The sequence below is a fragment of the Scophthalmus maximus genome, chromosome 16 (genome assembly GCF_022379125.1).
Source record: "Scophthalmus maximus strain ysfricsl-2021 chromosome 16, ASM2237912v1, whole genome shotgun sequence".
In the NCBI taxonomy this organism is placed as follows: Eukaryota; Metazoa; Chordata; class Actinopteri; order Pleuronectiformes; family Scophthalmidae; genus Scophthalmus; species Scophthalmus maximus.
The window spans coordinates 4521047-4547548 of NC_061530.1; the positions used below are offsets into that span (position 1 = coordinate 4521047).

At 40.8% G+C, this 26502-nt stretch overlaps 3 protein-coding genes and 1 long non-coding RNA gene across 9 annotated transcripts; 2 read left to right on the top strand and 2 right to left on the bottom strand.

Annotated features, from left to right (window-relative positions):
* Positions 1 to 1434: 1434 nt before the first annotated feature.
* Positions 1435 to 3094, bottom strand: LOC118287496. Its single transcript, XR_004785671.2, has 2 exons — positions 2645 to 3094; positions 1435 to 2513 (listed from the first exon to the last, which is right to left on the bottom strand). It is a non-coding gene; the product is annotated as an uncharacterized LOC118287496 (long non-coding RNA).
* A 665-nt stretch (positions 3095 to 3759) lies between these two features.
* On the top strand, positions 3760 to 9841 carry ube2d1b (ubiquitin-conjugating enzyme E2D 1b). 2 transcript variants are annotated; one of them, XM_035612758.2, is made up of 7 exons: positions 3760 to 4285; positions 5590 to 5674; positions 7114 to 7145; positions 7684 to 7761; positions 8254 to 8359; positions 8520 to 8613; positions 8703 to 9841. In XM_035612758.2, exons 3-7 carry the CDS (start codon positions 7137 to 7139, stop codon positions 8746 to 8748), a joined length of 333 nt encoding a protein of 110 aa, XP_035468651.1. In that variant the 5' UTR covers positions 3760 to 4285; positions 5590 to 5674; positions 7114 to 7136; the 3' UTR covers positions 8749 to 9841. The 2 variants fall into 2 exon arrangements, with proteins under 2 accessions (XP_035468651.1, XP_035468650.1); XM_035612757.2 differs by having other exon boundaries at positions 5611 to 5674.
* A 1564-nt stretch (positions 9842 to 11405) lies between these two features.
* Positions 11406 to 16618, top strand: tfam (transcription factor A, mitochondrial). Its single transcript, XM_035612537.2, has 7 exons — positions 11406 to 11665; positions 12292 to 12434; positions 12647 to 12717; positions 13383 to 13532; positions 13649 to 13744; positions 14841 to 14897; positions 14982 to 16618. Exons 1-7 carry the CDS (start codon positions 11568 to 11570, stop codon positions 15252 to 15254), a joined length of 888 nt encoding a protein of 295 aa, XP_035468430.1. The 5' UTR covers positions 11406 to 11567; the 3' UTR covers positions 15255 to 16618.
* Positions 16619 to 17925: 1307 nt separating this feature from the next.
* zgc:171971 (uncharacterized protein LOC569690 homolog) lies at positions 17926 to 25856 on the bottom strand. 5 transcript variants are annotated; one of them, XM_047327614.1, is made up of 8 exons: positions 24935 to 25856; positions 23901 to 23944; positions 23655 to 23806; positions 23415 to 23539; positions 22089 to 22161; positions 21374 to 21693; positions 20700 to 20849; positions 17926 to 19498 (listed from the first exon to the last, which is right to left on the bottom strand). In XM_047327614.1, exons 1-8 carry the CDS (start codon positions 25124 to 25126, stop codon positions 19355 to 19357), a joined length of 1200 nt encoding a protein of 399 aa, XP_047183570.1. In that variant the 5' UTR covers positions 25127 to 25856; the 3' UTR covers positions 17926 to 19354. The 5 variants fall into 5 exon arrangements, with proteins under 5 accessions (XP_047183570.1, XP_035468427.1, XP_035468429.1 ...); XM_035612534.2 differs by having other exon boundaries at positions 20700 to 20852; XM_035612536.2 differs by having other exon boundaries at positions 20700 to 20852; positions 21374 to 21657; positions 23901 to 23947.
* Positions 25857 to 26502: the final 646 nt, after the last annotated feature.

Genomic DNA, 26502 nt, shown 5'->3' on the forward strand with positions numbered 1-26502 from the left:
TTATATTTGATCATTTTATCTTACAAAAATTGTAGCTACTCAACAGTAAGTCTAGATATTTTGTAGAGTATCAGGATTACATTATAGTAACTGTAAACTCTTGTTAGGTCTCTCAGTGCCATTTGAATATCTTTTGGATGTCGTGAGGGAGCATAAACCTCTATTACAAATTATGTGCGGGAGACAGGATTTAAAACTTCTCAACTGTCTGACTCCGGTTTATCTTTTCCTTAAACTAACTATTGCACTGTGACGTTACCCTCCAGTCTTTTCCTCACACTATTATCTTAAAAATCTGATCATATATGGGGGCGTCGGTTAGCTTATTTAGTAGCACCGGCGCCCGATGTGTGGAGGCTTGAGTCGTCCTGCAGAGGCTGTGGGTTTGATTCCAACCCTGTCCCCCCCCCACACACACTTTTTCCCACCTTCACAATGAATACTGTCCTATCATTAAAGGCTTGAAAAATACCTCCAAAATATATACTTTTTAAGAATTGTGATTATATTTAATGGATAACAATGGTATATTAGATTTTATTGCTTATCTCCCACATAAAATATTGCAACAAAATGTGTGTACATTTTTTTTATTGAAATGCAGCACATCAATGTTAAGTTTTCCATGGCTATCTTTTAGGGACAGTAAATCCACATGATATACATGATAGATATTATACATGATAGATATTATTTGAGTGATTCCTTGTGGAAAATTCTCTGTCATAACAGCCTCCTCTACCATATTTCCGGATGATTCCATGTCCGTTATTGCCCTGACAATTACACTTATCTGTTGGAAAATTTGTGTTATCACTCTAATTGGTTAAATGTCCCATAAACACAAATACATAAACAAAATAGGGGGACCAGTAAACAGATTGCAGCTCTGTTTATATGGAGCTGAGGTTCTGTCCAGACTGTTCTCTTGCTCAACATTAGTGTTTATGCTGTAGGCCTAATTACATAATTCACAAATAGCAGTAGCACTGTTCTACTTAGCACACAATTTCGATCTGTATTATATTAGTTTAACATACAAGCCAAGACCTGCATGTGCAATAGTCATCATATTATTTTCTTTTTTAATTGACCTACGGTCTCAAGCCCACCAACTTGTGTCATGATGGAGACAGATATTATTCAAGAGAGCACTAGTCACTAAGAACTAAGAAGCAAGAACTAACTTTAGAAAATTAAATTGTTAAATCAGAATTATATATATATAAATATAAATAAATATATATATATATATATAAATAAATAAATATATATATATATTAGGTAACCAACAACAGTGTGTGGGTGATACAAATACAAATACACACAAAGCATCATAAAAAGACAATGGATAAGTGTTCATAAAGAGCAAAAGATACTTTGGAATTTTTTTTTCCTTTTTTAAGCTACTAAATAGTAACGTGTACACAAATATAAATGTTATGACACTAAGCATTTATTAATAAGGTCTCCAAGTCAAATTCACCTTCACATAAGCGACACTTAATATCAGCACATTGCTCAAATGGGGTGATTTTAGATACCCACTGCATACAGTGCATTCCTAGAGTAAATCTGTGTATACACAGTTTTTGAAAGTAGTCTCAGAGAAAGACTGCAGTTACAGTAACCAGTGCATTCACAAAATGAAGAGGTTTAATAGTATAGAATTGATTAATAATAGGGCCAGACAATACAGTGATGCATTGTACATCTAGTTTAACACTGATAGGAAATCTACTAAGTGTGTCTATGTAAAATGTATACTTATTGTGTCATACTGGAGATCTCTATTCATTGGATTTTCAAGGCTCTTATTACCAAATGACTGTAACGCTGGAGTCAGACGCACAGGGAAAGGAGCTAAATCAAAGAATAACACATGCAGGTAGCAGAGACACACCTTGCAACAAATGCTGGAACATGAGCAGCAAGATACAATAAGACTCACTGGAATAGACAAAAGGGGAACATATATGCAGGAATCATGGGGAACAGGTCAATCTAATCAGGCTGGTGTACATCCCAAACAAGGGCAGGAAGTTACTCCTCCAGTAAGTGTGATCATATTTAATGGATAACAATAGGATATTCAATTTTGTTCACATGGAAACGCGCAGCAAAATTAGGTTTTATTGAAATGCAGAATGTAGGTCTTACGTTTTCCTTAAGTCTTTCAGTGACAATGAATCCAATACACATGATAGTCATCCGGTTTTCCCTTGTGAGAAAGTCTGTGACATAACAGCCTCCTCTCCCATAATTCCGGATGAATCCATGTCCCTAATTATACTGGAAACAATCACGTTATCTGTCGGAAAGTTCATGCTATCGCTCAAATTGGCCTTAAGTGCCTGTAGGAAAACCGTATTATCTCGAATGACCAGCAGAATTGTAGAAGTCAAGGAGAAAATGATCATACTTCTCAGTCGGTTTATAACAATAGTAAACCTTGGAGTTTATGGTCTCACCCGGTAGTTTTAAGTCTTCTTCAATAAAACATGATCTTCATTCTGTAAATTATGGTCCAAATTAAAGTAAAATAGATGTCAAAGCACAGTAAGCATCAGGGAGTCGATACAACATGATTGACAGCAACCACGGTTCAGTAGGTGCATGGTTGCAATTGTAGCAGTTCACAAACCAAAGGATGACATCACCGTGGGCTGCCACTTGGTTGTACTACTAACCACGAACCAAAACAAAGATGCATTTCTAAAGTGACGGCGCTGCGAGAATGATATTCTATATATTATGAAAAGTTCTATATATTATGAAAAGTTGGATATTATATCACAACTTCAACAGTTTCCCTTTTGGGGAATCAAAAATTGAAGATGTTTAAACTTCCTTTTTTCTAGTTTTGTTGACCACTCAAAGCACCTCACAGGACAAGTCACATTCACCTTGGCACACGCGTTCATTCATTCACACGGTTTACGCCGCTTTTGATGTCACATTCATACTCCATCAGAGGCAATGTAGGGTGAAGTGTTAGATGTCACGTTCGTACTCCATCAGAGGCAATGTAGGGTGAAGTGTTAGATGTCACGTTCGTACTCCATCAGAGGCAATGTAGGGTGAGGTGTTTCATGTCACATTCGTACTCCATCAGAGGCAATGTAGGGTGAGGTGTTTGATGTCACGTTCGTACTCCATCAGAGGCAATGTAGGGTGAAGTGTTTGATGTCACGTTCGTACTCCATCAGAGGCAATGTAGGGTGAAGTGTTTGATGTCACATTCATACTCCATCAGAGGCAATGTAGGGTGAAGTGTTTCATGTCACATTCATACTCCATCAGAGGCAATGTAGGGTGAAGTGTTTGATGTCACATTCATACTCCATCAGAGGCAATGTAGGGTGAAGTGTTTGATGTCACATTCATACTCCATCAGAGGCAATGTAGGGTGAGGTGTTTGATGTCACATTCATACTCCATCAGAGGCAATGTAGGGTGAGGTGTTTCATGTCACATTCATACTCCATCAGAGGCAATGTAGGGTGAGGTGTTTGATGTCACATTCATACTCCATCAGAGGCAATGTAGAGTGAAGTGTTTGATGTCACATTCATACTCCATCAGAGGCAATGTAGGGTGAAGTGTTTGATGTCACATTCATACTCCATCAGAGGCAATGTAGGGTGAAGTGTTTGATGTCACATTCATACTCCATCAGAGGCAATGTAGGGTGAAGTGTTTCATGTCACATTCATACTCCATCAGAGGCAATGTAGGGTGAAGTGTTTGATGTCACATTCATACTCCATCAGAGGCAATGTAGGGTGAGGTGTTTTGCCCAAGGAGATGGCGTGCAGGCCAGCAGGAGCTGGGATCAGACCGCCAACCGACGACAGACTCTACCTCCAGAGCCACAGTTGCCCTTTTTTTTTTTTAGAAATAAGACATGTGCGATACACACATATTAAGCCTATAATTTAAGCCATGGAGTAAAGAAACATTGGACGTGTCATAGAGAGAACAACATAAGAAATGATCAAATGCGTCCTATTCGAGCATTCCACTTTACGCCCAAAGGCACCATTCAGAACTACGTTACCCATGATCCACTTCCAAGGAGCAACCGTAAACAGAAGAGAGCGGAAACCGAGAGGGTTTTTTATTGGAAACACTAACACGTCCCCGCTTGTGGAGGTACTCGGGGAATAAGCTCCAGCTCGTAACTTCTCCAGCCGTGACGCTAAAACGGGACATAGACAGCGAGCCGGGCTGCGCCGAGAAGCGGACTCCGCCAGTCACCATGGCGCTGAAAAGAATACAGAAGGTAAGTTCGACTAGCCGTCTTTGGTAGCCAGCTAATGGTCGCCTACTGGCCCCCGCGGTGTCGAAAAGGGGTCACTCGCGGAGACGCCGACGCCGCAATGAATCGACTGTCGACGAGCTCCGCGACGAGTCTCGGGGTGAACGGTTCGCTGACACCGTCCCTGAACACACCACAACTTCCAAGTTTCGTGCTAGCCCGCGCGTGGCTTCGCTAGCCCCCTGAGGAACTCGCCTGCCGTTGCCTCCACGGCAGATTGGGGGCTGATTCAAACCTGTCATTCAGGAGCCGCCTGCCGGGAATGCAAATGCTGAACGGCCCTGGTACTTTACCACGCCATTCGCGTATTTCGATTCATTGTGCTCGTAACGCCGGTGATGTGACGGCCTCAATAGATGATTAAAATTGAATTGACGGTACAAAAACGCCGTGCATCTCGACACTCAACAAGCACATGTTTTAGGTCCAGAATTTGGATAGGAAAGTGTGAATTATAGTTTTATGTAGAGTCGACTGAGGTACCAATATTAGGGATCATAATTTTGGATCCTGATTTATATATATATATATTATTTATTATTTTATTTTACAGGTGCATATACTCGTAGCTCGTGGTAAGTCTACCTTGGATGGTTACGACATTATGCCTAATAATCAATCATGTCAATAGAGAATATAATAGGGATTTTCATCTTCCGGAACCTCACTGTTGCGCTCTATAGGTACAGTGACAGGGCCACCTAGTGGTGACATGGAATATCCCTTGTGTTACTATCGTCATTTAATTTTCAGGATTATTTGTGGGCTTGTAGCTTTCCTGGCAGCATGGCGAAATTTGATCCTTCGCAATGAAACAGCAAGTTGCTGTAACTCCAACTCTATACAGTATACTAGCTGCCCAAAACCACATGTTAAATAGGAGTCCCTGCCTGGAAAGAGCCACATGCCAATTTTCAGGGTGACTAATAGTGCCACCTACTGGCAACAAAAAAGTACACATTTCATTATTATATCCTTTTTTTTCATCCTAGGGTAGGGGCCCTTAAAGGGCTTCTTGCAGCTTTATTTTTTTTATATGTTTTTGTGTTATGTGGTACACATATTGTGGAGTCTTGAGTTTTGTGTTTTTTGTGATCTGTACAAACAAAAATGTGGATACATTATCAACTGTGGCAAATCGAATAATAACAGTCTCACTCAGAGAAACCCACACTTCAGTCATCTTCAGGTAAAACAAGAGAAAACATTTAAGTTAAAGTGATTATTACATTTGAGCAGTACCTTTTCATCAGAACAACTACCTGCAGTATTTCTGATATGTTGAGCAGGAGCTGCAGGATCTGCAGAGAGACCCTCCTGCACAGTGCTCTGCTGGACCAGTGGGGGATGACTGTAAGTACACACACACACACACACACACACACACACACACACACACACACACACACACACACACACACACACACAGAGACACGTATCAGCTACCCCCCTTACTTTTTTACATAGCATTGCCGGTGTTCCAGAATACAGGTGTGAGGAACTGTAACCATTTTAAATAAAGGAATAAAGGTGCAACATTCCTGCCTGGAATTCCTGAGTATATTTGAAAGTGGAAGCTACCTACTGCTCTACTGCCTGTGGGCGGTTTGATGGTTGATAAATGGTAATAGCACACAATTATGACACCATTTCATCTGATTTGCATTTAATCAACAAATAAGGCAATTGTAGGAGTATACTTTGTCCTAGAAATAGAAACAAGACTATGAATGATGATTGTTTTTAATCTATTTTGACAAGAGGAAAAAGCATAGTTAGGTAAGGAGGAGTTGGAGTCCAGCCCAGATTTTAAATCTTTGCAAATAGGCTCAATTGTAAAACATACTTATATAAAACTTGTTATAAAAGTGATTGCAGTACTACAACTAGGAATACATCACAGTCCCAGAGGTAAACTTGTCTACTATTCTTCCTACACAGCAGTGCTGATAGGTATGCACAAGCGAGCAAAATCCAGCAGTCACTTTGATTGGTTACCTTAAATAATCCAGACACAGAAAGTCACTGGATGTAGGAGTGACCGAAGCTGTAGATCAGCTGGTGTCAGTGGTAAGACTAGCTTCCCCTGAGCCGAACGGCGAAAAACCTAGTAAGAGGCATGAGCTTCTGTAGACCAAGGCCCTGTTGGCCCCAATGCATCTTGGGTGCGTTTTCACTTTCACTAAGAGTTCAGATCACCCGAGATGCATGTTAATACCAGGTCTGAGCAAGGTTGACATAAGCAATGACTGTTCCTCAGAAGTGAAGCCAAAACATCTTCTATATAAAAATTAAAAAATCGAAAAGAATCTACTTAAAACCTGACCCCTCCATCTAAGCAGATGGGACACGAACCAAACTAAAAGTATGGCAGATGGGAGATTGTATTTTAGGTTTCATCACACTAATGTATGATTGTATGTTCAAGTGTTCATCTTTCTGATCTGAAGTTTGGTTTGAATTAGTTATTTGAAGCTATAATAACAGGGTGAGACGTCATCAGTTGACAGCTCAGATTGACTCGTGATTGGTGGGACCCTGATACCATGGCTGTACCTGCCAATCACTGCACACTGGCTCAGAATGAGGCCATTAGCGCAAGATGGCTGTGCCCGTATCCAGAATATTTCAGCTACATTTTTGTACAGTGGGAGGAAGTGGGGATGTGTTGTTCAACTTTATATTCAGTCATTGTTTGTAATGGATTAATAATGACTGATAACAATTGTGTCTGTGACATGTACAGCTTACATTCTTCTGCGTTTCTCTCTTTTCCCCCTAATTGCTTCTAGTGTTTCATTGGCAGGCGACCATAATGGGTCCAGTAAGTACCATGTAAACACTTAAACCTTTCAGTCTTCTCATATTCTCCTGTGCTGTTCTTAGTAGCTACTGTATACGGACTTTGATTGTTTACCATTGTTGTACCTACAGTACCTGTCAAAGGTTTTAGAGCACCTCCGTTTCTCCTGCTGTTATTTAACGTTACGTAATTCAGTGTCTCAGTGTTTCTGAAGTTAAAGCACAAAATAGATATACAGTTGTACATTTTGTACGTGAAATGTAAGATTCTGTTTGATTGGCTTGTAATGACTAACTTCACTTCTTTAGTTTGGACCCTAAGCTATTGAGACCAGCTTCATGACAGCAGTAATCATCAGTGTAACATGCTGCTTTCAGACATGCATTGAAGTGCGGACATTTTCAGGAGTTCATGTCTGAAATCAGCATCAGAGAGAGCTTGAGTAAGCTGAACCTTTCGATAAAGGCCCCTGTTCTCTCTGAGGGAGGCTTTTGGTTGCAGCTGAATGCTTCTGTGGGGAATGACGGTCACTGACGTGTCTCATCTCTTTCTACACCAGGGTGATAGTCCTTACCAAGGAGGAGTTTTTTTCCTCACAATCCACTTCCCCACCGACTACCCATTCAAGCCACCAAAGGTAAAAGCTGGTGCGTTTATTCTAATCTTTGTTCTGTCATACTGTCACATGTATTGTGGTGGTTGTGCTGGTCCCAAGAACCTCTCATTTCATAAACTATGTAAGAGATTATATCCAACAAGTAGAATCTTCCATGACTGTCAAGGGGATCTAAAACTCACTTGTTAGCTGTGTGATGAAATTCTACCAGCTGGATAACAAATACCAACAGCCTTTGGTGTACTGGCTGTAAAATTTGATGTTATTGGAATTGACAGCAACTATTTGTTGTCTTAAAGCACTTAAATGGATGATACGGAGGCCAAGGGTACGTGAAAGATGGCTTTCCTCTGGAATCCATAACAGTCATGAAAAATAGAAACTTATACAAATGTTAAAATCCATTTAAAAGGCTGTATCTCCCACCGTTCTTTCTGTATTGATAAAAACCTTCTCAAATTAAAATTGACACTACATACAAACATGAATGAATAAAACTGTCTTTTCTTACAGGTAGCATTTACAACAAAGATTTATCACCCAAATATAAACAGCAATGGCAGTATTTGTTTGGATATTCTACGGTCACAGTGGTCTCCTGCACTTACAGTGTCTAAAGGTAATATAGGTCTATTGTGGCTGTCTCTGTGGCTCTATGTATTGTAAATATTCTTACTGCCTTATATATTTTATGTATGTGTTGAAACGTGCTTTACAAATACAGTGCTCAACTTGTCTTGCCTAAAAATTCTTCATGTTCTCATTTCTCCTCATTGCAGTTTTATTGTCCATATGTTCATTGCTTTGTGATCCAAATCCAGACGATCCCTTAGTTCCAGACATAGCGCAAATTTACAAGAATGACAAAGAAAGGTGAGTGTACACACAGGCTCAGGTGATACGTCATTGTCTGCTGATATTGTTTGTGGTCTCCTCAGGTGACTGTTATTTTCTCTCCTTAGATACAACAAACTAGCAAAAGAATGGACACAAAAGTATGCCATGTAAAGAAAATATCATCCCAGAGAAGAAGGGAAAAAAAGACATGCTGAATTTATTTTTTTTTGTCCTTCCTTTTATAAAGTCACAACACACTGTTAATTATAGAATGGAATCATGAAGTAATCCTCGGTAACTTCCATCAAATGGTAATGTCATTGTTATTAATCTGAGACCATGTCATACTGTATACATTATTTGTTGTTGAAGGAAACAGAGGGCTTTACTTTGAGCAGGTTCAGAAAGATTTCCTGTGATGATTTAGTGGATATTTTGACATTTAAAGTTTGTCATGTTTTTTGTTGTTTTTTTTGTATCAAGGACGTTTTATTTATGAAACACAATTTTATTACAAACAGCTTTACAGCATTCTTCATTTTTAAGTAAAACTAGTGAATTATACGGCACAAATCCCACCGTGTGTGTTGCTGTCATGTTCAGTAGAATAACAGGAGCTGATTAACAGCAGCAGGAGTAAGTACTTACCATACAACCTGCTCCATAACTGGAAAATCCCAGCTTCGGTCTCTGCTGCATCCATCAACAGCCAGCAAGTACCACATTGACCCATGGAAATACTGAAGGGTGAATACCAAATATTTAAGGCCCTGATTGTAACATATGTCTGTAGAAGAATACTGAAAATATTGTAATGTCCCCTTTAAAATTACAACTTTGCATCATGTTCATATAGTGGCTGATGGAGGTTCTTGTTAAAGTCTTATCTTGCAGATTAAGCTGACTGAAAGAATGTTCTGTTGCAGTTCCAGTGGAAATGGGAGCAGTTACGTTGTTACTGTGTTCTTCATATGTAATTATTATTATTGTTATTGTCATATAGTATTAAAATCCACCGAAACTATATAATTGTATTATTATTTTGTTTTTTTGGTCGAATTTACACAGGTACAAAGATCAGATTTTTAACTCAGTCAATCGTATACTTAAGGGTTGAATATATTCCTCTGCTTGACCTGTCTGTATGCCAATTGTCCTAAAAAAATCTTGTTTCCTGTTCCTGTGTAAACAGTCTCTAACTTTTATCTGAGGCCGGTGTGGCACCTTTTGTACTGAAATTAAAGAATGGTACGTTTTTTTATAATGACTGGTCTAGTTCAGTTTTTCTCACTGCTCGATGTTGATGTGTGGGGGGCCCTTTGTATCCTTTAGTGATTTTGCTCTATTGACATGGTCTAATTTAGCCATCATATTGTTTGGTATTAATGTTAGTCTAATTTATTTGTAATTACTGCCTATAATCATCAATTGTGCAGATAGTGCCTTTACAGTAGATTAAAGTCTGCCCTATAACCCCTCTATAGAGGATTAGTTGTATTCCTACCTATGACAAGCAAACACCAATGCAGTAAATTACAGAAGCTTTTCAGGGGAGAATACGGGGTTTTAAGTTTACAGGCTGAGGCAAACTGGATAATGGATAGGCTATAATGCTTTAATTTCTCTGCTTCTGTTGTCATTGTTTTAAATCCCAACGTGTTTAAGAAAAGTGAACAAAAACTTAACCCACAACTTTCAATGTACCAATATGGTGTGTTAAGTTTAGCACAAATAGCCAGTGTACTGTGAATTAAACAGTATGTTTATATGCAGGCCCCTGTAGCTTGCAGGTTTCAGATAATGTGTAAGAAAGATTTTGATAATGTGTAAGAATTGTCATGTTCTTTGGGAAAATTATTAAATGAGACTGAAACAACTCACGCAGAGACTGAAACCTTAAACAGTCATCACGCCTATTGCCTAAATTTAACCAATCTAACCAACGAAAAACCACAAGTAAGATGATGGCAGTTCTGTGGGCATTAAGGTGGGTTGAGGTTAATAAATGGGCATTCAATCATATGCAGTGAGTCAGCAGCAACATTAAATACAATTAAAGAAACCGAATCCAAGTCCAGGCCTGACTTACTTGCAGAAATTGTACAGGTGTTGTACAGACTTCATAAGGCAGGGGTTTGAGGTGGGGTTTCTCCTGCTTCTGGCACACATTGGTGTGGAGGGGAATGAGGTGGCAAAGAAGGTGGTGCAGCAGGAAAGGGTGTAAATTAATTTACAGTATGGGTTACCAGATTACGCAGAAATAATAAATACGTCAGTAAAATACGTGGCAAAATTCATGGGAGAATGAAAGGAAGGAGGGGCATATTTTTCAGTATAGAGAACAGTAGAACAAGAAAAATGCACTTTTAGTTGCAAAAGGAGAGATGCAGTGGTGCTATCCAGATTGAAGTTTGGACACTGGGGGCTAAGGAGTGGACTGGCTCTGACTGGAAAAAGCCCTGATGGAAAGAGTGAGTGTGGAGACAAGGAAACAGTGAAGCATGTACTAGCCCAGTGCAAAAAGGTGGAAACTGTTCAAGGACCTGTGAACAACTGGAGAAGCTATTTTTAATCTCTACCTCTGCTCAATTTGGAAAGCTGGCCCAAAATGAAGAAAATGTTGGAATATCTAGATAGTACTGGATTATGTAAGAACATATAGACAATTGACAGAGACGTGGACAACAAACAATGGAGGGCAGCAACACGCCGTAGATGCGTCTAGTCTGCCGAATAAAAGAAGAAGAAGAAGAAAGCAGCAAGTACTAGCCAATCAGAGGCAAGGCTTTCAATCTGCTCTAGCGTCGACCTTTACCCACAATGCACCGGTAGAGCACGAAGGCGCCCTTTGCAGTTCCTGCATGTCAACAAGGAGGAGGGGGGAAGGCGCTGCTTCATTTGTGACATCCAGTGAATAGATATACTAGCACGCGCGTTTTGTGTTACAGTACGCCTGGCTCTCATTTTCTATTCAGCGGCCGTTGACGTAAATGTACATCGACATGGCTCCGTTCAGATTATTAACAGCAAGCGTCAGCCTGCTGGCGAAGTCCTTCAGCGTCTTGTCCTGCACAAACACTCTGGCAAGGTAGCTAACCCAAAGTTGCTCTGTGTATCAGCTAGCTTAAGTTGTGGCTGTTAGCTAACTAGCTTTATCCTGCTCTCTTGGCATTCAGCATACTGAGAGTTGATACGTTGTTTTTTGTTTTTTTGTATTTAAGTAAAGGCAATTGAAGGAAATAAAAAGTGAATTACTGCATGAGCCAAGTGTAATTGAATACCCAGTCAGTTGCGTCGGCGATTCTATAAGTAACACATATTTTTGTTAGAGTTCTTTGAACGTTCTTGGGTGACTTTGTGCCACTGTCTAACAAGGAATATGGAGTATAGGTGTGTTGATAGAAAAGACAACCCTTTAACCCATATTCAAATAGACTTGTTACATTGTAGTATCACGTGTGATCAGGGCCTTAAATGGACTGAAAATTCAGTTTACCTTGTTCAGCAGTTAGTTTCTCGCGGCGTATTGTTTTCTGTATTTTTGTAATGGAGAAGTGCTGCTTTTGATGTGGGGAATATATAAAGAATACATTAAAGAAACTTGAAATAATGTGTTATGTTGCTCTTGAGTTGGCAACATTATTTGCCACATGAATTGCTTGTGAAGTGAGAATGGATAATATCATGTTTATATGTACGGTATGTATGCTCTAGGTTTACCAGTGTCCTCCCTGCGGCATACGTCGGAACAGTGAAATGTCTGACGTCTCAGGCTAGTGGCCCGCCGAAAAGGCCTCTGAATGGATACATGAGATACGTCCAGCAACAGCAGCCAGTCATTAACAGACACAACCCAGGTAAATCTGAAGGGCAAATTGATTTATTGATTTCCTAAATCTTCTGCACTGATATGACATAACAGCTTGTAGTGCTTAACAAAAAGCAGTGTGAAGGATGCATGATGAAAAATCACTTAGAATTTCACAGCAAATGCCCGGAGATTTAATCTGAGATGGTCCTGTCCTTAGACCTCCGTTGTTAATTATCCTCTTGTAATTTTTGCCTTAAGAAATAAAGTCGGTGGATATCATCAGGAAGATAGCCCAGCAGTGGAGAATGCTGAGCCCAGAAGAGAAACAGGTACTTCTATCCCTTACTTGTTGGATAGTATAATCTGTCCAGTAGGTTAGCAGCAATGTCCGGTTTCACGGTATACCACGGTATGAAATTTGACGGTTATCATACCGTAAACATTTGCTAATTACCGGTTTTGAAAAAAATGTAAATACCAAACGGAGAATCCCCGGCATGCGCATCTGCTTGGCAACTCTGCATACTTTGTATATCCCAAAAATGAACATGGTGTTGTCCTGGAGGATGGAAATCAAACTTGTAAGAAATGTGGACGCAAAATGGCCGCTAAAGGAGGAACTTCAATAGCTAACGAACAAATGTGTGAATGTCTAAACGTCGACCATTAAATGCGCTATCAAAATATTTCCACATCCCAGCTCTATAGCTGTTTTGTCTGTCTGCTCGGTAAACTCACTCCGTAAAAACTGTGATATTTGCTGAGACGATTATCGTCCCGTGAAAATCTCATACCGTTGCAACCCTACTGTCCAGTATGCTCTTTAGTCTATCCTAGTATTGAATATTGCCCTAGGTGCATACATTGTCGGCTAATATAATGGTAGCATGTGGCAAATAATCACTGTGTTAGAAATGTAAAACACAAAGTCCACAAAAGTCACTGCCCCTCATTGTTTTGACAGTCTTGTGACCAAAATTTTCATCTCCTCTAGCCGTTTGAGGAGGCTTCTCTGCGGGCCAGGGAGCAGTTTAGGGATGACATCCAGCGCTACCAGGCCCAGCTGACTCCAGCACAGGTCCAGCAACAATCACTGGAGAAGAGGCAGAGGATGGCCAAGAGGAAGGCCATCCGCAAGAAGAGAGTAAGATAAATAGTAGTAGATGGGCATCAGATAAAGGCTAAGGTGTTCTATTGTCAAAGAGTCTCCGTATTTTATTTGAACAATAACTTTGGCTCCTCTCTTTGTTTGTAATCCAGGAGTTAAACAACCTGGGGAAGCCTAAACGTCCTCGCGCTCCATTCAACATCTTCATGTCAGAGCACTTTGAGGAGGCCAAAGGAAGTTCTTCACCGGTAAGTAACCACAAATATTAAATATAAGGGATCCATATTATTTGGAGATTTTTTACAACTCCATAATGTGAATATCTTTTGGTTTTTTAGCATGTATTGTTAACATCCATTTTATCTAGCTTGCAGTCTGTCTTTTGCTGCATTGGAGATCAACAGAATACTGTGAAACCATTTGTAGGACTATACACCTCTCGGTGTGTGTGGGCATACTTGAGACAAACCAAATAGCGACCTTCTTCTTTTTTGTGCAACTAAATGTATATGGAACAATTACCTCATAGTATCTGTGATAGTATGGCTCTGTGATGTCATGGTGTTGACAACTGTAGTTGGGATTTATACTTAATCAATCCCGCTCCCCCAATGCACATTCTGAAGTGTCCTTGGACAAGACACTTGTGTCTGACGGCTCTTCCAGCAGTGTATGAATGTGATAGAAAAGGTGTGGTAAATATCAGTGCTGTGTTAATGTCTATGTGAATGGGTGACTTGTACTGTAAAAGCGCTTTGAGAGCTCGATAAGACTAGAAAAGCGCTATGTAATTACAGTCCAATAACCATTTAGAGTGTGTAGCCTCATAAATATTTTTGGGGTATTGATTAGGACTGCAACAATTTGAAAGGGAGACTGAAACCGCTATACAAACGTCCACAATCTCGTATTGCAATACAGGTGACAGAACAGCCATATCCCAAACCCCTGCCCCCACTGCAGCTGCTGTTTGTTGGTGTCACAGGCTCTGATGCTGCTGCTCCAGCAGACTGCAGCAGATGATATTACACCGACCACAGCAAACTGGTGGAAGATCTGCAACATGTTCCTGCTCACAAAAAAAACCCTGAGCTTCCTCAGGCAGTGGAGTCTGTTCTTTCCCGTCCTGTTCACAGCCTCATTGTTTCACATCCTTGCCAGTCTGCTGTCAAAGTGTATCCCACCATCAGTGGAAGTGGTGTTTCATATCGTCCTTGTACTGGGTCATGGTCCAGTTGATGGGTGACATGATATGTTCCTTGGATTATGTGCTTGTGTTGAAAGGATAATTTCCCTGGCTTAGCACAACAGTCACTTATAATACTTCTGCTGTTGTTCATTCAGGCAAAGATGAAGTCACTGTTGGAAGACTGGAGGAATATGTTCAGCAACCAGAAACAGGTTGGCCACACATTTATTTTTACAGATCATTCATTCTTGTAATTTTGAGGCTGTCATGCAGATGTTGTATGTCCCACATGTCAGGTCTACACACAGCTGGCTGAAGATGACAAAATTCGCTATAAGAATGAGATGAAATCGTGGGAGGACCATATGGTGGAGATTGGACGAGAAGACCTGATTCGAGAGCAGACCCTGTCTAGCAAGAAAAAAGCTGCTGCTCAAACTGCAACAGCCAAGAAAGGATCAAGGAACCCTAACATGAAGAAGACCACTGCCGAAGGACAGTCAAAAGCAACCAGTAGTTCAATGAACAGTAGTTTAGCAAAAACTGTCAGGACAACCAAGAAGACATAAAATGTGTGTATCTACTGAGTCCAGAGGGAAAAAGTGTCCATGACAACCGAAAAAGATGAGATGTGATGACCCAGGACCTGTGCCCTGCTTATTGTTTTTTCCCCCTCAAATTTGAAATTCATAGCAGTTGTCATTAATGCTGCCTAGGTCCAACAGGGAAAACTTTTCACAACATTCATACAGATTAGGATAATACACAATGTCTAAATGCCATGTCAGTTCAAATGACAACCAGAAGCTGTTTTTTCCAGGCACAATGTGAGCTTATTCTCAACCACTCCACAAATTCACATCTGGCTTTGTGTTTGAATGATGTAGAGTGGGACTGTTCCTGATTTAAAACGTGAGTTACCCAATGAATTGTTGATTTTAAAAGCTTAGACATTTGAGTGAGGTGTTACGGTGAATATCGGAGGCGCAGATACAGTGTTCCATCTGCAGTGTTTCCATAGCCCTGATTGTAATCAATGTAAACCTAATGGAAATAGTATAGTTATTGTTGCGGTCTCAAAAACAACCACTCTGTGCTGTTTTTTGGTATGGCATGCAGAGTGACTATTAAAGTATATATCTGTGACCATGAAAAGTCAAAAATAGGGTGCAAGTCTGCCAATATTTCCTCACTTCTCTGCTGTCTGTCTGCCCATTCGTACCCACTGAAGAAAATGCCAAAAAAAACAACAACTCACAAATATATAGTTTAATTTATGAAAAGGTTTGAGTAAATTTCCTTTGACAGCTGGTTGCTGTAGTTTTAACAATGACTTGATGCATTTGTTGGGGACTAGACTCAACGACAGAATAATCCACCTTTGGTTCTCTGTATTTGTGGCAGCAGGACAGTGGGTCTGAATAAACAACTGTGCGAGTTCATGGTGATGAAGGAACATGTCAACCAGTGCAACACTGACTCGCTAATGTGTTTAAATACTGTTTGGAAATGACATGAAGTGTTGAGAGATGGACACACATTGATGCTTTAAGGATTTGTTCACGATAAGAAAGCCTTAACCATGTTACCTGCGGAACTTTGCACTGTGCAGAAAGTTGTGAACTTGTGCCATTGGCTGCAAATTTACAGACGGCAACTTAGTGTTCACACAGTAGCTCGGTTCCCATTAATGCAACCTGACTGAAAATTATTTTTTGTCATCTCTATTATTAGTGTAGCATAAGCTTGTACATTGGCACTCTCAAACTGAAAATGTGTTGTTGTTTTATGTCATAAAGGGCACATCTAACATTAAGACTGACATTTTGTTTTTTAAACACAAGTTCCAAATTTTGCAATGTTCCTTACAAGCTGTATGTGAGATCATTGTTCTGTTAACAGCTGTAATTTGTAATAAAAAAAATTCAAAGCACTCTGATCAAAATAATTATGTTTGGTTGGAATAAAGGGCCATTATTCCATCACATTTAAGTGAAAAATACAGATTTGTCCTGATTATACTGTATGAAGTCATGAGCTACTCAGTTATGTCACAAAAACATCCAGTATGTTTTCAGAAATTGAGATGGAGGTCCAAATTTGCATTTATTAGAGAGGCAGCCATGTCATTTAGAACTTTAAAATGGCATCATCACATCCATAAACTAAACACAGGACAAAATGCTTTAGATAATAGCTGCTTGTTGACAAGTTCCTCCAAACTCAAAATTAATACAGGCCTGTAGCAGTTCAATTTAGCTTGTTTTTTTTTTCAAGAGGATTAGACGGTACAAAGCAGCAACAGAGCGCTCATCCTCTGTACTGCACAGCCCTCAGTCCAAATTGTATTGTATCAGTATACAGAAAATGTCCAGAACAGCGAATTAGAAATGAAACATCTTAGTAGTAACACCTAAGTAGTCAGGATAAAGTTCAAATATGTGACCAGCGATACTTAAGACGCCATAGTCTTTGTCAGTTTAAAAACCTTTAGAAATTAATTTAGTTAGTTTTACTTAGAACCTGCTAAAAAATAATGCTTAATTTTGACTTCATTGTTTTAATGAACCATAAAATGACATATCAAAAAGTGATTTTGTTGAAAATCCATAAACAATTTTATTCAACCAGAGACTATCTTGCAATTGGATCACACCAGCAGCAACATGTTTATATTCTGATTCATGGGCACTATACATCCTATATTATAAAATTGTATTCATTTTTGAGTGCTCAGTTGTCTTTGGTTGCACCACACCTTTTTTTGAGGAAGATTCCAGCCCTGCGGATACGGCTGGCAATTATTGCCCAATATTAGTTCAGATACTACAGAATCAACCTATTGTGTTATACCTGGCAGAGTCATAAGAATCTTGAAATTACAGTTATGTAGGAGCACAAGTGCAGAATCTTTACAAGGGCTTGTTTCACTGACCTCTTTGGGGTAAAAGCTTACATTTGTTGTACCAGTATTTAACAGGGATGACAGCGTACTCACAACCTGAGTGCATTTCCTGGATAATAATCAGTCCCAAACCCAGAATGTCGAATCAGATGTCCTCCCATACCCACCCTGAGTCTGGTTCTCTTGGAGGTTTCTTCCACTGTCACCAGGTGTTTCCTCATTTTCAAAATGATTTCTGTTTAATATTGTAAGGTCTTGACCTCACTCTGCGTGCTTTGATATAATGTTTGTTATGATTTGGGGCTATAAAACTGAATTGTCACAACTGCAAAGGATTGGACTGAATAATTATGTTTATTACTCAAAACCAATGTAAAAAACTTTACACATATTAAGAATAACAGATTCAGAAATAAAATGAAGGCAGGGAACCAGTAATAGACATTTTAGAAATCTACAGCTTTTAAAACATACAGACTTATTCCTATATAAAACACATTGGTAGTAAATCCTTCCAACGTCTACTGCTTAATCCACTTAAGGGTCGCGGGGGGGGCTGGAGCCAATCCCAGCTGACATTGGGCGAGAGGCGGGGTTCACCCTGGACAGGTCGCCAGCCTATCGCAGGGCCACATACAGAGACAAACAACCATTCACTCTCACATTCACACCTACGGTCAATTTAGAGTCTTCAATTTACCTAACCCCATTCTGCATGTCTTTAGACTGTGGGAGGAAGCCGGAGAACCCGGAGAGAACCCACACATACACGGGGAGGACATGCAAACTCCACACAGAAAGGCCCTGGTTGGTTTGAACCGGGACTGGAACCCAGAACCTTCTTGCTGTGAGGTGACAGCGCTAACCAGTACGCCACCGTGCAGCCTCGACATTGGTAGTAAATAGAAAATAGTTTTCAGAGGTGATTTAAAGCAATGCAAGGTGAGCCTGAGCTCCTAAAAAGCACACACACAAAACATGAAAGTCTGATATGAAAGTAATAGTTTAAACATAAGCACAAGTTTGAATATGAGCTGCAACCCACTGCCCAGTGCTGCTTATTACAATAACTTGACCCACTGTATCAAGAGCTGAACCTCAGTCGACCAAAATAAAACTAGAGCTCCAGTAATCACAGTCAATCAGTGGTTTTGTTGGATGAAATAACCTCAGTCACATGATAACAGGGCCTTGTATGAGGTAAAACCATAACCAGACGTCCACTTTGACTCTGGAAATCCTGGGTAATGACCTTTGACCTCTTCCAAATGAATACTGCAACAGACCATTATCAGCTACAACAGTTGATGTTGCCTTTTGCTGGTGTACAGTCAGTCTGAAGCTCAATGCAGGTGTATGAAGAAAATGATGGAAAGCCCTCCTCAGTGAAAAGTTGCCCATCTGGAAATGGGTTATCAGTCTCAGGTAACAGTTCATAACTGAGTCCTTGTGGATGAATCTGACATTTTCATCGTTTTTACAAAACATCTCCTCTGGCAGTGACTTCACAGCACAGTGACAAAATTGTTCAAATTCTGATGGGTGGTTTTGCTATCACAGGATATACGGAAATCACAAGCATGACTCATTTAAACATCACAGATTAAAGAAAATAAATTAGCCGCCTTACAATCCTCAAAGCAGACATATGGAGAGTTAGATTGCTTGCCAGTTTTCCTCCACAGTGCCATCAGATCAGGAATCTTACAGAATTCAAAATAAATCTTTACTTGTGTCAAAGAATCCGTAACTTTCCGTAGCGCATTATCTGGTTTCTTTTTGCTGCTCAGTTGAAGCTTGTCTCAGTAAAGTGTGGAAGTCAGGAGATAAGACCAGTTTATGGTGGACATTTCCCAATACCATCATGTCTCCAGTCTTTCCATCGGAAAGCCGCACAGACACCAGTTGCTGCAGAAGAAAGGGAAGAAGAGATTTTTTCTACATTAAAAGTGACACGGTAGCACCTCATTGGTCAGGATTATTGGCAGCACTCCACAGCTTGAAACACAATATTAGACAGCAGTAGTTTGGTGTAGCAGTTTCGAAGAGGAATAAATTAAGGATATTCAAGGATGATTGCATTCTGCAAGAAATTATAAGGTTCAATTCCAAGATTTTGGTGGATAATTTACATATTTTTTGGTAACTTCTTTCTTTTTTTCCTTAAAAAAATGTTTCCATGTTATTGATAAAAATTGAAAAGTCTGTGATTCATCCCTCTTTTTGCTGGCCACCTGAGCATTTCTGTATTTGTAGCTATTAATCCATCCATCTATCCATATGCGTTGTGAATATTTGTAGCTATCTTTCCATCCATCTATCCATCCATATGCTAGTTCTTCTACTCACTTTTGGTTACATTGCCAAACATACAGGATAGGAATGTATTGTCAGCATGTCAAAATGAACTTTGGCAAGACAACTAACCCTATAAATTGTCTGTATAAATGTGACAGAAAAATGCAAGGTAAAATAGCAGGCTGTGTGAATTTGACTTGTAATGTAAAAGCAGTATGTGTGGTCGATAAGACTAGAAATGCACTATATGAATAAAGTCCATTTACATGGAAGAACAATAATGTTACATGCAGTCTTTTAAGGCACATTTGCTATGATCTGTTATATTGTCAATACAGATAAAAATATAACATTTACAGCACTACTGTACAAAATCACAGGTCTACATTTATATAGCACTAGTCTTATTGACCAATCAGAGCGCTTTACACTGCAAGTTAAGCATCGGACCCACTGGTTGGCGGACGATTGACCAAAATTTTCATTTTCATTAGGAAGTAGAGGTAATAGTATACTTATTATATAATAATAAATAGTATATAAATAAAATGATATGTGATATAATTGATGGCAATGGTGTGGTGTATCACTTGGAATATCACCATATACTTCCAGGGAATCGGTATATGCCACTGAAACAGTAATGGTGTACCATCAGCCACGAGTCAACATGTTCGGGGCAGAAGCCCTGACACACTGTTACAGTGGTGTCAATAAAGTAGCAAAACAGCCAAGCTGCTTTACAAAGAGCTGAGGGTTTGGTGTGAGTTCAAGGTGATAGATAATACAATGACACCCACACTCGCAGTACCTGTAAGAAGGAGAATGCAGCTCCTTCGGAGATGTCCATGACAATGTCGCCCAGCTTCAGCTCAACCTTTCCTGACTTCCTGATCTGCAGTTTACCCAGAAATCCTTCTGGCAGTTGTGACAGCACAGGACAGCCCTCCTTCATTACAGCCTGCTGAAGAGAGGCAATGATGCATAAACTGTTGGTAACTGGATGTCCTAGCATTCTCAGATTGAAAAGTCAAGGAGCTGATGTAGCTGCCTGACTGCAATTCAGTGTCAAGAACCACAAACACACTCCCATCCTCCACTCTATTAGAATGGCAGCAGAAAAGTCAGACACAAATGTCTTAAACTGAGTAAGTAAAACTAAAATTAACTTCAAGGAGAGATACCACAAGCAGAGAGTCAGCTAATTCAGTAAAATGAATCAGGACTGACACAAAGTTCTGGAATTGAAAAAAGGCATTGGGCAAATGCCTTGGTAATAACACAGAGAGGAGAAGATACAGATATGGAACAACATGTTATATATTTAATCCAGACACTTAATAACATAACAGACAACATATTTGAAAAAGTCACCATCCAAAGTGTATTTTTGAATTTACATGTATTGTATAGATGCAACAAACCAAAGATTATTGTTGTTGCCATGGAAACAGCACACTTTTAGTTTCACTTCAGCTGACTCACTTGTGCTTGTAGATGTGCGGGCCTCTTGTCTTCAGGCCTGCTGTCATTCTTGGCTAATTTCTCTGATGTAGATCTGACAGTGGGGGCCATCACCTTCTGTTCAGACGCTCGGCCTGGCATACAGTCAGGTAACTGCATAAAGAAGAGCTCCTCTTCTCCCGACAGGCTGAGATCCTGCAGCAGGTTTACCAGAGATGGTTCCTCCGGTTTGGGTACCTCTGTCCGGCCGACTCGATCCTGAGCTGCACAGACCAGAGGTCTGGATGGAGGAGGTTTCTCTGGACCTGGCAACACCACAAACACTGTAACAACGGAATGGCCTGCAAAGCAATGCTTACTGGTCACCAACAAACATGGAGCTTGCAGTTGTTTTGCAGTTTCATAGTCACATGCTTTGCTTCATGTAGACATTTATCCTTGTGAAGTGCTCAGTGAGTACACATGAATTTTGTATGTTTCTGTAACGTGTTTGTGTCCAATAAATTGTGTGCATTTCAAGCACTGCCCGGGAAGTTTGTGAACTTCTGTGTCAAGCATCTCTCTCTCACCAGAGTGTGACTTGAGCAGAGTCACACTGCCAATGAAATTTTTATTTCTGAAGTAACTGGCCTGATGGTCCAAACTTAAATGAGCACCTTTCTAACAGGTTTTTACATATTACATTAGTGTTCAGACAGTATTAGTAGTGGAAGAAGTACAACAAGGTTTTTCTCACATGTTGTGCTTGACAGAGGCAGCTGGGTGGGTTTCAGCTTAGCATCGTTCCTTAGATCTGGATCATCTATGAACTGTAGAAGGTGTAACACATTAGATTCATTATGAGCTGATTACTTATAAGTGATGATGGTAAGGACAGGTATACCCTGGACACGTCGCCAGCCTATCGCAGGGCCACATACAGAGACAAACAACCATTCACTCTCACATTCACACCTACAGTCAATTTAGAGTCTTCAATGAACCTAACCCCATTCTGCATGTCTTTGGACTGTGGGAGGGAGCCGGAGAACCCAGAGAGAACCCACACATAAACGGGGAGAACATGCAAACTCCACACAGAAAGGCCCTGGTTGGTTTGAACCGGGACTCAAACACAGAACCTTCTTGCTGTGAGGCGAAAGTTATAACCACTACACCACCGTGCAGCCCCATTATAATCAGTGTTAAATGTTATCATCATTTATGACTCCGCACTGCTTCAGCTTACCATTGAATGGACAGATTTTTTGTTTCTTGTACTGCACACAGTACAATGTTGAACACTGAACGGCACTATTCAGAACAAATAACTTATATGAAGTACATGATGTTATGTTATGTTATGTGATGGGACTAACTCCTCAGTAATCCTCCCACTAGCTGCAACTGTGAAGGGCTTTAGGCTTGTCTTTGGATCGGCAGAAGTAGAGCATACTTTCAATTCCACTAAATGTTTCGACAGATTTCAACGTGTTACCGCCTTAACTGGCCAAACATGTGTTACACTTGTGGCAAGAGCGTTGTCTCCATCGATTTTGGTGAAGTACAATCAGATTTCGACCAGTCCGCTCTGCTATCGCCACATGGTGCAGGCCTGTTGTCTCTGTATGTACTGCTTTGAGAACTGCTCCCACCCCTGCACCGGACAGGCTCCGCCACAGAAACAGATCTCTCCTCAGGATTGGAAATAGCGAAAATCCATCATAGACAAATGCATTCATTTCTTCAGTTGCACCATTTACCATGCCAAATGTGGAAAAGGTCAGAAGTAAAGAAGCCTGTAAACTAGGGCTGAAACGATTCCTCGAGTAATTTGAATAATTCAATAACTAAAAATCATTGATGCAAAATGATTTGCCTCGAAGCTTCGTTTAATCAATGTTACTAACGTTGTGCCGCTCACTGTGTCCGCATGCAGTGAAGATTTACAAGCCGGCGCGGATTTATCAATGTTTTGAGTCTAAACATTGAAATCTACTTCAGTGTTCATATGCGCAAGGTTAATAATTACTATTGTTTTACAGACATAAGAATGTATGAAACTCTTGCAGAAAGTACTCACGTCATCCCTCTGTAGTTTGCTGAGTATCTCGTCTTCATCCTCCTCTGAATGTTTCCTCTCTTTCTTCACCAGTTTACACACAGGAGAGGTGGTGGAGTCACGCAGGTGTGTAGCAACTTGCCAGCCTGAACAGAGAGGTTGATGGTGAGCGAGGGAGAACTGCACCTACTATGCATCTGAAAGGGAACCTCTGGTGTGCAGGCCTAAATCCCCTGAAAAAGAAAGAGGGAAAAGAAGCACCTGTTTTGCATACAGTGTCAGCGGGACCCTGTTCAAAGATGGAGTGAGATTGGATGGTCTGAGGCCTCTCTCTCCTCTTTCCTCTGTTTTCCTTTACTCCTTTCTTCTCATCCCTCTCTTTTTTCAGAGCCACATTTGTCTTTTCCTTTAACCTGGAAAAAATGGTACATATACAAACACATGACATACACAAAATACAGTATTCAGTGCTTTCTTTATGGGACAGGAGACTGGAATATCACTCACTCATCTTTGCTTTTCCTCACAGCATGGACATTTGGCTCAAAGGTCTTCTTTGAAAAAAAAATAGGAGAGAAATATGTTACATTGTTAATGCCAAGTATTTCTTTATTGGGATTCAAAAAAAAATTTGCTACAAATACATGGTGTGTTTAATTGTGCTATTATTATCCCTTTCTGTCAGATTGCATATTATATACATGACTATAATCATGTTTACATGATAGTGATGATACAGTTGTCTATCTCACGAGCAGATTATGTTTCTTTCTTCATATGTATAGCATATTGTTTATTTGCAGATTAGCAAATGCAAGCCACCATCAAATCAAATGAGTTTTCTTACTGGTCCTGACCATGAAGTTGACCCTGACGAGTGTCACACTATCAGTTTACTCCATTAGGAAAGAGCAGAACTGGCCTTACACGGTCCTAATTGCCTTCAACTGTGGAGCCTGTGGGTTTAAGGGACTCTAAATCATCACACTTTTGATGACCATGGAGGTTATGCACTAATGTCATATGTGAAGAAAAAACAGAAGAGCCCCAGCACATTACTGAGACAAATATCAAACCAATTCCAATGGAAAAGGGATCCTCTTATTGACGTGTGTTTTGAACGGGAAGCTGATTTTACCTTTATGCATTGACTTTTGCTGTGTATAAAATGGTCCCTTAGCTGTCAAGTACGTGTGTTCTGAACGGGAAGCTGATTTTTAACTTCATGCGTCGACTTTTTCTGCGTATAAAATGGTATGCGATGGGAACCGTGTGGCGTTAGACAAAAGGTGGCGTGCTCTGACTGTGTAATAGGCTAATGAACGTGCCTGACAACAGACTATTATTGAACACTGAGGAACCGGCAATAATTGTCATTTTCAACCCTGTCAAACTTGTGACGCTCTGGTTGTGTGTTTTTGACTAGGCTTCACAAAACATCCACAACATGAATGGCAGGGGGGGGGGCATACCTAGTGGCAATTAATATCACGTAGCTTTTAATGTTGTGTATTCCATCCCTTTGTTGTGTCATTGATTACCTTTGTTTTTTTGAAAGCTCCCCCCAGAGTCAAGTCCCTGGTTCTGAGGGACGTCAGCCTGCCAGGTGGAGCCGGGGGGGCCAGACTCCTGACCGTGCCCGGGAGTCCTCTGGCCGCCGTGAGCGTCAGGCCGGCCCTGCTGCCGAGGCCGGACGAGCCGGGGGGACTCTTTGCATCCCCCGAGTCAGACATTATGTAATATCGTGGACGTGATATTACGTAATTAATGTTTCACTTTGTTAGCGTCTGTGAGCGACGTGGGGTTTTTTCCACACACACACACACACACACACACACAGGCTGATCAGTAGCGTTACGGTTCAGTGTGCACTTTTATTTTGAAGGTGGAGGCGTCACAAATCCGGCCAATCTCGGCGAAGTCAAGTAATGTTATTCAAGCGAACAGTCGCACGGAGAAGACAACGGCGAGCAGAGTCTGAGCAGAGCCCGGGTCTTCACATGCAAGACAGCCCATCAGATCGCTACCCTCCATCTTGTGCCACCAGACGGACCGCGTCCGGGCGCAGAACCGCGCGCTCGCCGAGACAAAGACGTCGCGGTGTTCTCGGAAGAGAGCACAGCCGCCCCCCCCCCCCTTCGGTAGTTGTACTCGGCCTCGCAGATTCTCGTGGTTGCGATTCCCGTTGGCTGCGTACAAATGACTCCCCGTCCGCATCTTCTGGGTCAGAACACGGCGGAGTTTCCGGGCAGCAGCGGTAGCAAAACACACAGTGCTGAGTCAAACCGTTCCATTTACGGAACCAGTGAGATTGGTCCTGCTGTTCCCGCTGTTCCGTCCGGCGGCAGTGGTTCACCGGGTCCGTTTAGATGAATCTATATTGTCTCCGTACTGCGCTAACAGTCTACTGTCTACTGTGCATGTTAGCGCTGCTATTGTTTTTGTTTTTCTTCTTCTTCTTCTTCTTCTTCTTCTTCTAATGAGTTTCCGGTAGGCGGTACACTTTAGAGCGCAATGCTGCCCCCCACAGTCTGGAATGGCTATTTAATCTAAATTCTTTCATGCAGCCCTGTTCGGTTCAGAAACCTTAGGACTTGCGCCACCTGCAAGTTGACAATTATTTTCAGATGAAAATATTGGCTTGAGCGAGAAAGATGAAAAGCCCAGATCTGACAACTCCCTGAATAGCTGTTGTCGTTCACTTCTGTATTTGTTACATTCAAAGACCACATGCTGGACTGATTCCAAGTTACAAATACGAAATAATAAAGACACAACTTAGCAATAAATAAAATAACAACACAGAATAATCAACACTAATATTCTCTTTAAAAAATGCGTAGCTTTTCCCCCCCAACAGGACACGTGCAGAGGTTTGCGCAGCTGAATCATCATTTGTCCTTCGCCATGTGGTTTTTCTGGAGCTGATGTGAAACCAGCCTTCAGCCTGTCCAGGAACAGCAACAATGGAGGAAATCCTGCACAGAGCGACTCATTTAAGATGGAGGAGGTGGGGCCTGTATGCTCGCCTTGCTGGTAATGAGGCATTCTACTGTGTTGCTGGTGCCGTCGATGGTGCAAGGAGGATTTTTCCTTGGTGCCTGCTGCA